This window comes from Frieseomelitta varia, unplaced genomic scaffold (assembly GCF_011392965.1).
Source record: "Frieseomelitta varia isolate USP_RPSP 00005682 unplaced genomic scaffold, Fvar_1.2 scaffold_400, whole genome shotgun sequence".
In the NCBI taxonomy this organism is placed as follows: domain Eukaryota; kingdom Metazoa; phylum Arthropoda; class Insecta; order Hymenoptera; family Apidae; genus Frieseomelitta; species Frieseomelitta varia.
Genome location: NW_025110147.1, coordinates 92591 through 105491, shown reverse-complemented (window position 1 = coordinate 105491; position 12901 = coordinate 92591). Strand labels below are relative to the sequence as shown.

General features: G+C 33.4%; 1 protein-coding gene across 3 annotated transcripts in view; it reads left to right on the top strand.

Moving 5' to 3' along the window:
* Window positions 1–11520, top strand: part of LOC122531480 — an 81676-nt gene extending 70156 nt beyond the window's left edge. For 2 of the 3 annotated variants that reach the window (XM_043659428.1, XM_043659427.1), the window contains exons 3-5: window positions 1665–2028; window positions 6472–6845; window positions 9314–11520. In XM_043659428.1, the coding sequence (XP_043515363.1) occupies window positions 1665–2028; window positions 6472–6845; window positions 9314–10239 (1664 nt within the window). In that variant the 3' untranslated portion in view covers window positions 10240–11520. The remainder of the gene's footprint in view (window positions 1–1664; window positions 2029–6471; window positions 6846–9313) is intronic. The other variant, XM_043659430.1, reaches the window with a different exon arrangement.
* The last annotated feature ends 1381 nt before the right edge of the window (window positions 11521–12901 follow it).

The following is a 12901-nucleotide window of genomic DNA, read 5'->3' as shown; positions in this document are numbered from 1 at the left end:
AAAAATTCCTTTAAAATTAAGATAAAGAAATTAAGACAAAAATTCCTTTAAAATTAAGATAAAGAAATTAAGACAAAAATTACTTTAAAATTAAGATACAGAAATTAAGACAAAAATTCCTTTAAAATTAAAATAAATATTCCTTTAAAATTAAGATAAAGAAATGAAAATAAAAATTCCTTCAAAAATTAAATAAAAAAAGAAACAAAAAAAAAACTTCCCACCACAAACATGATATTTTCACAATAAATTTTCCCTCTGCGAAGGAAAACTGGGAACAACGTTTCGAACTACGACAAGAAGAACGATGTTGAACTTGCGCTGCATCGGGGAAAAGAGAACGATTGTACGGTTCGGTATCGTGCGAATATAGATCACGTCTTGGCTTTAACCTTGCGGGAGGGACCACTTTGTTTCGTGCTGTGTAACACAAGTAACAGGCATTATGCATCGTGTAATTGTATGCGGAAACAGCGTACGGTGAAACTCGTAGCTTTTGTCTCGATTATTGTTACTTGCTGATGGCACTCTTAATAATACCGCGATAGAAACATTGAATAATATAACGCGGCAAAGGCGATTGTTACGCTGCAACAACGTAACAGACGTTTTGCAACATGCAGAGGCACTATCTTCGCTGTTGGCTGCATAGTTGCGATGCTAATGTCATAAGTAACAGGATAACGTGATAATTTAGCGGGATGAACAGTATCGTGTACGAGTGTTTGAACACTTTTGAATGATTGTAGCATGAAATACGATTCAGATGGGAATTCTGTTTGATATAATGATAATTTTCATTTAATTGATGACATTCGTTTAATTAAAGGTCCTTGTTTAATTAATTTAATCAATTGATTTAGTTAAGATCTTTTAATTCAATTTGGTAGAAAAGAGTAGCTAATATTATGATATTATAATTAAGTGGAGACTCTCTGCAGAGGGATTTTAAATGTCTCTGTTCATTGAAAATGAATATTTCTAGATATTTAATATTTGTATTTATAATTATATACTTTTATTAAATATTTGTTAAATATTAAATATTTTAATATTTTATTAAATATTAAATATTTGTTTTATTAAATATTTTGATATTTTATTAAATATTAAATATTTTATGCATTTAACAATTATATTTTTGAAACTTAAAAAATGCAGAAAATTAAAAGTAGAAAAAAAAACCTTCGTTGAAATGAAGCAGAAATATCAAATCTTTTAACAAAATTGCAAGTACCCATTCGGTAAGTTTCAAATTTTCGAACGTACCTTAATAAAATCTCAGGGTTCTGCATATTCCAAAATAATCTGCACATTGCAAATTACGTGGTTCTTAAAAAATATACACGGTATCGCCGATGCAGTCACAATCGAATAAATATTGTGATTAACGCTCAATCCCTTACGCGCTGGCAACTGGTTGCGCGGACCATAACGAGTGACCGAAAGCCGTATACAATAGCTCGTCGCTTTCCTCTTCTTTCGTGCCGATATCATTATATAATATTGATACTTGAAAAGTGATCTCTAATTATAATCGTCGATCATTAATCAGAGATCACTTTTCGCCCAACTCTGCCCTCCTACGCTCGATAAGAAAAGAAAAGAAAAAAAATTCGCGCAAACAGCTGTCTGAGGAGAAACGCTCTGATTTGTGACGACAGGCGAGGGCTGCGTGGAGAAACCGGTGTCGACGTTGTGGCGCAATTACGTTACCAGCACCAGGCCGGACGTGTCGATGAGGCTGACCGTCACCAACGGCGGCTTGACCGCCACGACGAAAGATCACGGCCTGACGGAGTACTGGGCGCACCGGGTGACTTATTGTACAGCACCAGCTTCCCACCCGCGCCTCTTCGTCTGGGTATACCGGCACGAAGGACGGAGGCTGAGGCCGGAGCTCAGGTGCCACGCTGCCCTTTGCAGCAAGGAGTCCACCGCGAGGAGGCTTGCCTCGACCTTGAACGCCAGGCTACAGCAGGCGCTCCTGGAATTCCGGCGGGACAAGGTCTCCAGACAAAATGCCAGGTAAGCAAATCGATTGTTGTGTTTACGTGTGCGCAAGTAAGAGGTCGGAGATTGTAACTCTGTGCACATCGATCGATGTCACGGCTAGGAACTATTTGATGTTCGAAGTAGTATATATATATATTTCAGTAGGTAGATATATGGTAGATTGTACTCGAGTTTGAGACTTGAACATCGTTTCTCATCGGACTCCGTTTGTTTGAAGTGAATTTTGATTCAGTATGTTCTTTATCTTGTTAGAGTTTTTTGTAATACCTTACAAGTTAGTTTTTATGATGAGAGAATTCAGAATAATAATTCATAAAAGTGTTATATATTCAACAGTCCATTGTCATTTAGTAACTTATCAATAAATGTTAACTATGTATGAAATTTTGGATCAGTATTAGGAATTTTTTTAATTCAAATTATTTCGGGTTTATTCTTATCAATACTTTACTATTCAAATATTGATGGTAGTTTGAAGCATAGTAGAAACTTTATTTGTACGGAATATTTGTTTGAAATGAATTTTGATTCAGTATGTTCTTTATCATGTTGGATGTTTTTTCTTGTGATTCCTTGCTTAATTTTTGTAATGAGAAAATTCAAAATAATAATTCATAAAAGTGTTATATTGAAAATTCCATTATCATTTACTAACTTACCAATAAATATTAACTATGTATGAAATTTTGAATCAGTATTAGGAATTTTTTTAATTCAAATTATTTCGGGTTTATTCTTATCAATACTTTACTATTCAAATATTGATGGTAGTTTGAAGCATAGTAGAAACTTTATTTGTACGGAATATTTGTTTGAAATGAATTTTGATTCAGTATGTTCTTTATCATGTTGGATGTTTTTTCTTGTGATTCCTTGCTTAATTTTTGTAATGAGAAAATTCAAAATAATAATTCATAAAAGTGTTATATTGAAAATTCCATTATCATTTACTAACTTACCAATAAATATTAACTATGTATGAAATTTTGAATCAGTCTTAGGAATTTTTTTAATTCAAATTATTTCGGGTTTATTCTTATCAATACTTTACTATCCAACTATTGATGGTAGATTGTACTTGAGTTTGAGGCACAGTAGAAACTTTGTATGCACTGAGTTTGTTTGAAGTGAATTTTGATTCAGTATGTTCTTTATCTTGTTAGAGTTTTTTTGTAATACCTTACTTAGTTTTTATGATGAGAGAATTCAGAATAATGATTCATAAAAGTGTTATATATTCAACAGTCCATTGTCATTTAGTAACTTACCAATAAATGTTAACTATGTATGAAATTTTGGATCAGTATTAGGAATTTTTTTAATTCAAATTATTTCGGGTTTATTCTTATCAATACTTTACTATCCAAATATTGATGGTAGTTTGAAGCATAATAGAAACTTTATTTGTACGGAATATTTGTTTGAAGCGAATTTTGATTCAGTATGTTTTTTATCATGTTGGATGTTTTTTCTTGTGATTCCTTGCTTAATTTTTGTAATGAGAAAATTCAAAATAATGATTCATAAAAGTGTTATATTGAAAATTCCATTATCATTTACTAACTTACCAATAAATATTAACTATGTATGAAATTTTGGATCAGTATTAGGAATTTTTTTAATTCAAATTATTTCAGGTTTATTTTTATCAATACTATCCAAATACTGATTTAGCCTTCAAAAGAATTTCTCATATTAGATATTAATTCAGGATGATAAAATTCGTTTAATTCACATAAATGGTGCATCATTTTATTTTATTTTCTTTTTTTAATTTATATTCAGGTTAGACGAAATTTATTTTATTGTTCATTTAAATTCAAATTTCACCTAAGTGGAAGAATAATTTTATGTTTATCTATAGCTACTGCATTAATTAAATTAATTATTAAACATGATTATTACATGCTGAATTAGTATATATTCGAACATATTCGTATAATAAGGTCTAACGTTTTCAAACGTGAATCCCCGCTATTTTTCTTTGAAGTGACTTCAAGTAGCTATTTCTGCTCGTTTAAACATTTGTCCACCGTTTAGCTCGTGCGGAAACTCATTTCTCCATCTTCTTTGCTTTTCTCATTTGAATTGACAAACAGCGACAGAGTAGTAGCTCACTTTCACTTGAAACGTTGTTTCTCTTCCCATTTGTCGCGAATCGTTTTGTTATAATTTCACTATTTCCTAGGATATTATTGCCAATAATTTTCCAGATTCTTCCCTCGCCTCTTTTTTTTTTTCATTTTATTTTACATTCTCTGGGAGAATTTTTTCTCCCAAAATTGCAATATTTTCTCAATTTTATGTATAACACAGGCAAAAAGCAAATAATAAATTTATCACTTCTCGACGAGCTCGAAAAGAAAGCGACGAATTGTTGTGCACGGTTTTGGTCACTCGTTATGGTCCGCAAATCAGTTGCGCCAGCGCATGTGGTTAAAGATACCGCTAGTCAATAGTTTAATTTACGATCCTCGGCCTGTATGTTAACCTGTATGGTAACAGAGGATCCTAGAAACGTCGTTTAAATCTTCGATGAACCTATTTACCTTGTTTTTCATTTGCTACGAAAAACAAAATCGAGGATAGTGGATTCCTGCACGAATTCAGTAAACAGGGAAATCGAATGCGCTGTGCGACCTATGCCGAGGAGACAATTTGGGCCGTGTGTTCCGTAGATCACGATCGTAGACGATCACGATTCGGGTCAGACTCGATCGTTCGATCACATGTATTTAACTGAGGTTTTTTTTTTCAAAGAAAAAGTCACGACAGCGATAGCTAGCGTGTGTTCTTTAACTCTTTGACCCTTAAGAATCTCCTTCTAGATATTGTGCTGGTAAGACAATTGAAATTCGTATTTATTAAAACTGAATCCCTAAATCTCGTCAAGTAGTAACTGTATTGGCAGACTGTGAGAATCAATTTCATTTTAAAATTCAGAGTTACTTAAATATATCTAATAACGTTTCCTACGTATTAGAAAAAAATGTGTATTTTATTTCACAGACGAGAGACAACTAACTACCCTCCTTAAGTATTCCAAATAATAATATAAAATAATATAAAATAGCATATAGAGACATTTCGAACAAGTAGAAAAATATTTTGTATCCAAAGGATTTTAATGTTTTTAAATACCTGTGTTTGATTGCAAAATTTCTCGCCAGGTAACATCGAGATCAACTTCAGGATTAATTATCTCAATAGTAATCTGTTTTGTCAAAGACTTTTCGATGTCCTTAATTCCAGAAAATAAATTCGGGTAAAAATATACTAAATGAATTTAGTATCTTAAACAAATTTGCCCAAATAAATACATATATTGCTATTGATTTATATATATAATCATATATGAAATATAAAGTGGAAATAACTAATTAATTAACAGATATCAGTACAGCGTCATTAGCAAGCATCATCTCTGAAGAAATATAAAATTCGAGCTCAAACTTCGTCCAGTCTACAATCTGTGTTTTCCATAAGTCGCAGTCAACACTGCGAGACGAGATTACATGTGATCGAAACGAAGATATAAATGATATATTTTAATTTCTTACACTTATTAAAAATATTAAATTTATATGTATATAATTATATATTTCAATTTCTCACCCTTGTCAAAAATATTAAATTTATATGTATATAATTATATATTTCAATTTCTCAGCCCTACTAAAAATATTAAATTTATATGTATATAATTATATATTTCAATTTCTCATCCCTATTGAAAATATTAAATTTATATGTTTATAATTATATATTTCAATTTCTCACCCTTGTCAAAAATATTAAATTTATATGTATATAATTATATATTTCAATTTCTCATCCCTATTGAAAATATTAAATTTATATGTTTATAATTATATATTTCAATTTCTCACCCCTATTAAAAATATTAAATTTATATGTATATAATTATATATATTATATAATTTATATATAATATATATAATATATTATATAATATATGAACGAAACGAAGATATAAATGATAGAAGACGATAATAAAGCTTTACATTTGTAAAGCTATATATATTATTTTGTACATTTTGTCTTCTAATTTCCTTTAAAATGTATAAAAATCCCCACTCTATTAATAACTCAATGTACATTTGCAACTTTGAACATCAATGAAAAGAACAACAACAACAACAACAACAACAACAACAATAATAATAATAATATTAAATAATATAATAATAATAAATAATGTATAATAATAATATTTAATAATAATAATAATAATAATATTAAATAATATAATAATAATAATATTAAATAATGTATAATAATAATAATATTAAATAATAATAATAATAATAATAATGAAATTCCGGCCAAGGATTAAATCCTTCTCATTCATCTATACTTCTCTCAACCTTAATTCGTCGTGAAAGAGAGTAAAAAGGAAATTGAACGTTCACCAGCGAATCTCGTCGTTTTCAGATTGTCGCTGGCAAACGCTCTGTACGAGAATCCTTCGTTACCGCGGCGGAAGCTACTTCTCAGCACCGGCGGTCAGAATTACCGGCCGCCGCTCGAGCGATCGAAAAGCGCGCCGAAACTGTCGGCGATCGAGGAGGACATCGTCGCTGAGGAGATCGAGCAGCAGAGGATCCTGGATGAGCTGAGGACGTTGGAGAACGTGGCACGCAGCTGGCAAGACCAAGACAGCTGGAGGCTCGCTCGGCTGCTCGACGCTTTGAATCGCGAGTCCTCCGACGAGAACGGAAGTATCTCCAGCGGATGTGAGACAGCCAGCACGGCGACCAGCGAGGAAAGAGCTCCTGGCCCGGAGGATCATCACGCCACAGGTACAGGTAGTTGCGCGACATGGTCGAACAATTGCAAGAGAATGAAAATACCTCACTCTTGAGGAGAATATTGTTTCAAATATATGTACATACATTCTTTGAGTTGATATTTTGGGAAATTTGTTATTAAAACGAAGTCAAATAGTAAGAAAGATATGCTTATGTATATACAGGCTGTCTCATTTTAATTTATAATATTAATATTTAATCTATAATGTGCAGTTATCTACGCGACTATTTTTCAAATCCATTTTTCTTTTTTTCCTGTTTTGAAAAGGCAGTAATTTGGTGTACATAGACACGTGTAAGAGATACGAAGGTCGTTACTATTTTTTTTCCAAGTATAGTTATGTAATTTCTTTTTATGTCAAAAAAAAAAAAAAAGCATTATCCTATGTATATCGAAAATTTAACTTCAATTTTGTCAAATCTGTCGTATGAAAGAGCAGAATTCTTGCACTCGTATACTGTCTTTCATCGATTTTGTAAAAAAATTTCTCTTAAACTAATGGTACTTTTAGATAACGTAGATAAGTTAATACTACTTTTGTGGAGAACGACCTGCTGTATCGATTGATATGCAAAAAGCATTGCATAACTGTACTTGAAAAAATAATAGCGACCTTCGTATCTCCTATACGTTATATAGAGACAAACTATACCAAAGAAAAAGATAATAGAAATAATAGAAGGCAGTAGAAAGCTCTTTTTATTTTTCACATTGTTGTACCCGTTACCTTTTGCTTTACTTTTACCTTTTTACTTTTATTTTTATAGTTCCTGCAAGTGCAATGAGCAAAAGGCAAATTAGATTCATAAGACGTAGACACTAAGGATTAGTTATAAGAGTAGAAAATAAGAAAAATGCAGACACATTGTAAACCGGAAGCCATCCTAAGCCGCCTAGGCAAGGATTATATATATAAATAAAAAATAAAAATAATATATAGACAAACTAAGTCCACCAAATTACTGCCTCCTCGAAACAGGAAAGAAAAAAAGAATGTATTTGAGACATTTTTCAAATAGTTTCTGAGACAATTGCATGCAGATTAAATTGGAACACTCTGTATATGAAAGATTAATTTTAAAAAGATAATTTCGCATCACATGGGGACGTGTAATTACAGCGAATTATTATTAGAATATTTTAAAACTGTTGACTCGTTATATAACCCACGTCATCTCATTACTCGAATATTCATCATTTAATTAATTTGTGAAATTGCTTGAATTCAAGCAATTTGGAATAACCTGACTAATCAATGACGCAAATCCTTTACGATTTTAATTATTATACGTGTGTGAGTATAATAACAGTAATTTTTATGTAAATGTATATATATAAATTATTGTATTAATATATGGTCAAAATAATGATTAAGCTTGTTCAGACCTGATGTATGTTATGTTCTGTTTTAATGATACGCGAAATTTATATACAATATAAACACATAATGCACAATGTAAACTCAAAAGTTTCAGAACTTTTAGTATTCAGTACTTATTATAATATAATATTCAATATTCAAATTTAATATTCAGTGCTTGTTACAAGTGCAATATAAACTCAAAAGTTTTAAAATTTTTAATATTCAGTACTTATTATAATAATAAAATTGCACGTGCAATTTATAATTTACAATTTTTACTGCATCAATACTTGATCGATTCTCGTAGGAAATAGTATAAATTCCATGTATACCTCGATCGATGTTCAAAGTAATTAAGGCCACTTAAATAATCTTTTCGAATTATGACGATGCAAAAGAATATTTTTTTTGCCTGACAGAAATGGTATTGAAATGCTAAGAAAATATTTTTTTCAATGTCATTTCTTCGAAATTTTCAAGATTGTTGATGCTTCTTCTACAACTATACTTTTTTTTATTGCATCGTGTAACTGATAAAAAAAAATACATTCAGATATGTAAAGAACATGATCTTGAAAACGTAAGTTTTACTTTTACTTTTAAGAGAAAGAAATTTACACGGAAAACTTAAATTTTCAAGGTCGTGTATCGTGAACGTATTTCTTTATTAGTTACACGATGCAACAAAAAATGTATGACTGTATGAGACAAAACATCAATGACCTTGAAAAGAAAATTCTTCACTCGACACCATTCGTGCTAGGTGAAAAATATTTTTTGCATCATCGCAGTGTGACATTTAATGACCTCACTTAAATGGATCACCCTTTTCATTCCCTTTTCACATATCTATATATTTTTTCAAAAAAAAAAAAAAAAAAAAAAAAAAAACAGAACGAAATTTTTTGATTTGAGAAAATCGCTCGTTTTCCAGAAAATCGAGTTCGGAGATTAATCAAGTAGACTCGAGGTGAATTCCACGCGCGACAGTAAATGAGTAATTAACAGTAGACACTATTTTACGTGCGAAAAAAAAAGTAAATAAAAAAACAAATTCTACACTCTCGTGCACTTTTTAACGTAAATACGTACACGTTGCAGGTGAGACAGCGGAGACGCCGCACGGACGAATGGACAGAAGAGTGATGTTCGCGAACGAGGCGGTGGTGCGAGGTGCAGGCCCACGAAGAAACTCGGACGGTTCCCCAAACTTCATGACCTGCGCCGGCAGTCCGCGTTTTCACCGTCGGAATATCGTGCACACCGGCCGAGAGATGTTCCCGTCGCGGAAGGACGAGGAGGACGAGTCGATGGAGGAGGAAGACGAGGAGATAGAGGACCCAGCCTCGCACGTGTTCGACTTCGAGGACGCCGAGGACTTCGACGACGTGGTCGACTACAGGCCGAGGGGCGAGATACTACGCAGGCTGGACGACCCGCAGGAGAGACGAGTAATGGAGAAATACCCGGGCAGGATGAGCCACGACTTGCTGCAGAACGACGAGTCCCCTTTCTTGACCCTGGACTCGTTGGACGAGGAAGTGGACAGCGACGAGAGCGGCTACGTCGAGGCGCCGCCCAAGTCTCTGTTGAGCCAAGACGAGCGAAAGGACGAGGAGGAGAGCAACAACAAGGATCAACTTCTCGAGAGTGAAACAGTGAAAAACGAGGATTCGAAGGACGCAGCGAAAGAGGTGGAGGAAGAGGGGGAGGAGAGTGGACAGGAAGAGGAGGCGAAGGACAGTTTGTTGGCCGTGGAGAACAATCAGAGGATCAAAGAGAAGGAGAGGGAGAGAGCCGATTTCATCAAGTGTCCCATCTCGGAGACAATCAAGAAATTGGCGAACGCGTCGCTGAAGAGCTCCAAGTCTTTGGAAATGACCACGAGCAGCTGCTTGAAAGCTCTGAATAATCTGAAGACCTCCAAGTCGTTCGACGGCGTTAAAACCGTCGCGGAGATGGAGGGCGAGTCGCCGAGTCTTCATCAGAGGAAGCAGTTGCTCGCTCAGCAAGGCGTTATCGTTTGAACAGCTGGCCTAAAAGGAGTAGAGACGCGCGGTAGCCGGAAGATTCTTTCATTCTGGGCTCTGTCTTGGGTTCTACGATCGTCGACAATGTCGGCGAGTTGATGGAGAATTAACGACAGAATTAACAACCATCTACGTCGCGTTTGTTAGACAATTTTGAAACGCTAGGCAAGTTCAAATCGTTCGGGAGATATAGCTGCGAGATGCTCGTTTTGTTCAATCGACGAGAGTCTCTTTAGTAAACTTTAGTTGTATCCGTCGTTGTATTGATTTAACAGAAACGAAGCGCGGACGGGTATGTAAACGTGGAAGAATTTGCGAGGATATACATACATGTACTATCGAGTTGCTGAGATTTAAAGAAATCGGAACGGGCGAGTTTGATTCGAGTTAAATGTCGAGTTAGGTGCCCTATTGATCGTATAAGTCTGAGGTTCAGGTTGATTATTAGTTGCATCGAGACTACACTTGGCGAGGCATGGTACAATTATTCACGATTATCGATTCACTCGAGTGTGTTACTTAGAGCGTAGAGGAAAGCGAGAGGTATTTCTGGTGTGAGAGCGGAATTTTTTAAATAATACACTGTCACTTTGTTTAAAAAGGGAAGAAGAATCAAGCCTTCGAGAGAATATTACGACAAAGCTGATGAAAATAATATAAAACTCGCACAAAATAGACACTGAGATGATAATTTTATAAATACATCTGAGAGACTTCGGGGCGCTTTTTAAAGTAGAGAGAAAGGAAACTTTTTAAACGAAATCTCCATAATTTTTTATTTACAAAGTTGAAATAAAATATTATGATGTACTCGTGACGAACGATGTAACGCTTGAATCTATTTAAATCCATCGCCGCTTTCTGCTTGCCGAGAATAAGATTGAAAGGCCCTACAACTTCGTTATAGTCGCATCTAAATTAATGATATGCATCTCTTGAACAGGAACGTGCCATACGTATGTACACCCCGGATACGGTATGTTTCTTCTGTATTTTCATACACAGTTTCTCTTCTACGCATGTACGGAAGTTTTTTCTTTTTTTCTTTTTTTTTTTCTTTTAGAAAAAAGAAGTTTAATATATAATATATTAACGAATCGTCTGGACTGAACACTTTGATGATTACCCATGTATTTTGGTGTCTAGCTAGAACCTAAGCCGCTCGTTTATCATGATACACGCGAAAGAATCCAAGATATATTGTCACCATTGCTGTACAAGGAAGATTTGAAGACCAATAAAAGAGGAAAGAAAAAAAACATTCTTGAAAATCTGAAACATCTCCTTCGGTTGCTTTTTTCTTTCTCTCTCTCTCTTTTCTCTCGTTTGATGACCCAGATACGGCGGGAACCTGCTCAAACTTGCAGGGACTAACGTTCAGGCAAGTATCGTGACCGCTACGAGTTAGTCAATAATTACAGATCGCGTGCAAAACCGGCGGAGAACGCGAATCACGGCACTCCGCAGTGTACAGATCTTCAGCAGATCCAGGTCAATCAATAGAATAGGAACTTCTCCGTAGGCATCGACCTCGCGAATTCTTACAAAGGGCCAGCGAGGATTTTTTCTGTTTTTTTTTTTTTTTTTTTTTAATCAAAGATATAATTCTATTGCTAAATGTTTTATTTAGAAGATGATCAATATTTGCGGCATAGAGTGTTCTTGGAATTAAACTTGAAGCATTTTGAATGAAAATTTTGCAAATAAAGTTCACCGTGGAAAATGTTCCTGATTGAAAATTGAGAGATTTGTTTATATGTTGCTTACTATTGCTTGATGATAACAAATAATACATTGAAATCAATTCCTGTATATAACAAACATTATATTAAAATCAACCATTGTCATTTTAAAATTACTTCAAGTTTTTTGTGAAATGATAATAATCATATTGTTTGAAATTAATGAAAATTGATAAACCTTCTTGTCTGAAGAAAACTGTTATTTTAATTACCTGAATATTTTTGTGAGGAAGTTACATCGAAAGTGTAATTTATATTAAAAATTATTTGTATCTGTATTAATATAAAATATATTAAAAATATTCTTTATTCTATCAAGAATAAAGATTCTCATAAGCCAAATTCTATCAAGAGATTTAATTGATACAGACAAAGAACAGATAGAAATATTACTTGTAAGAAATGATATTTTATAAAAATATTTTCAGGAACAAAAAATGGATACATTGGCAGTATATTTCCTCTATGTATCTTAATTTAATGTGAATGACTTTTATGAAAAGTTTATTTAATAATTTATTTCTCGAATATTGATAAAACATATCGTTTGCAAGTTTTCATTAAATATAGATATTTCTCTGCTATAATTTACTATAATACCGACGTTATTTGCTGTGGAGAACACAGAAGTTCTTAAACACACAGTGGAATAAGGAATCATTTGGATATTCAAATTTTGACCTTCGTGACAGTATCTGCACGAATGCAAAAACCAGATACATACGTATAAGACGAGGATCATCGATTCTATTGCATAATGATTTATGCAAATTTACCGTATTTGTAATCTCTTTCACGATTTCTTTCTTAGTACAGAACGTCCCCGCCAGGTGGCACTAAGTGTGCTTACACTCGCCTACTCGATATTCGAAAATTGATACTTGTTTTAACATAATTTAAAAATTTTAACTCACTAA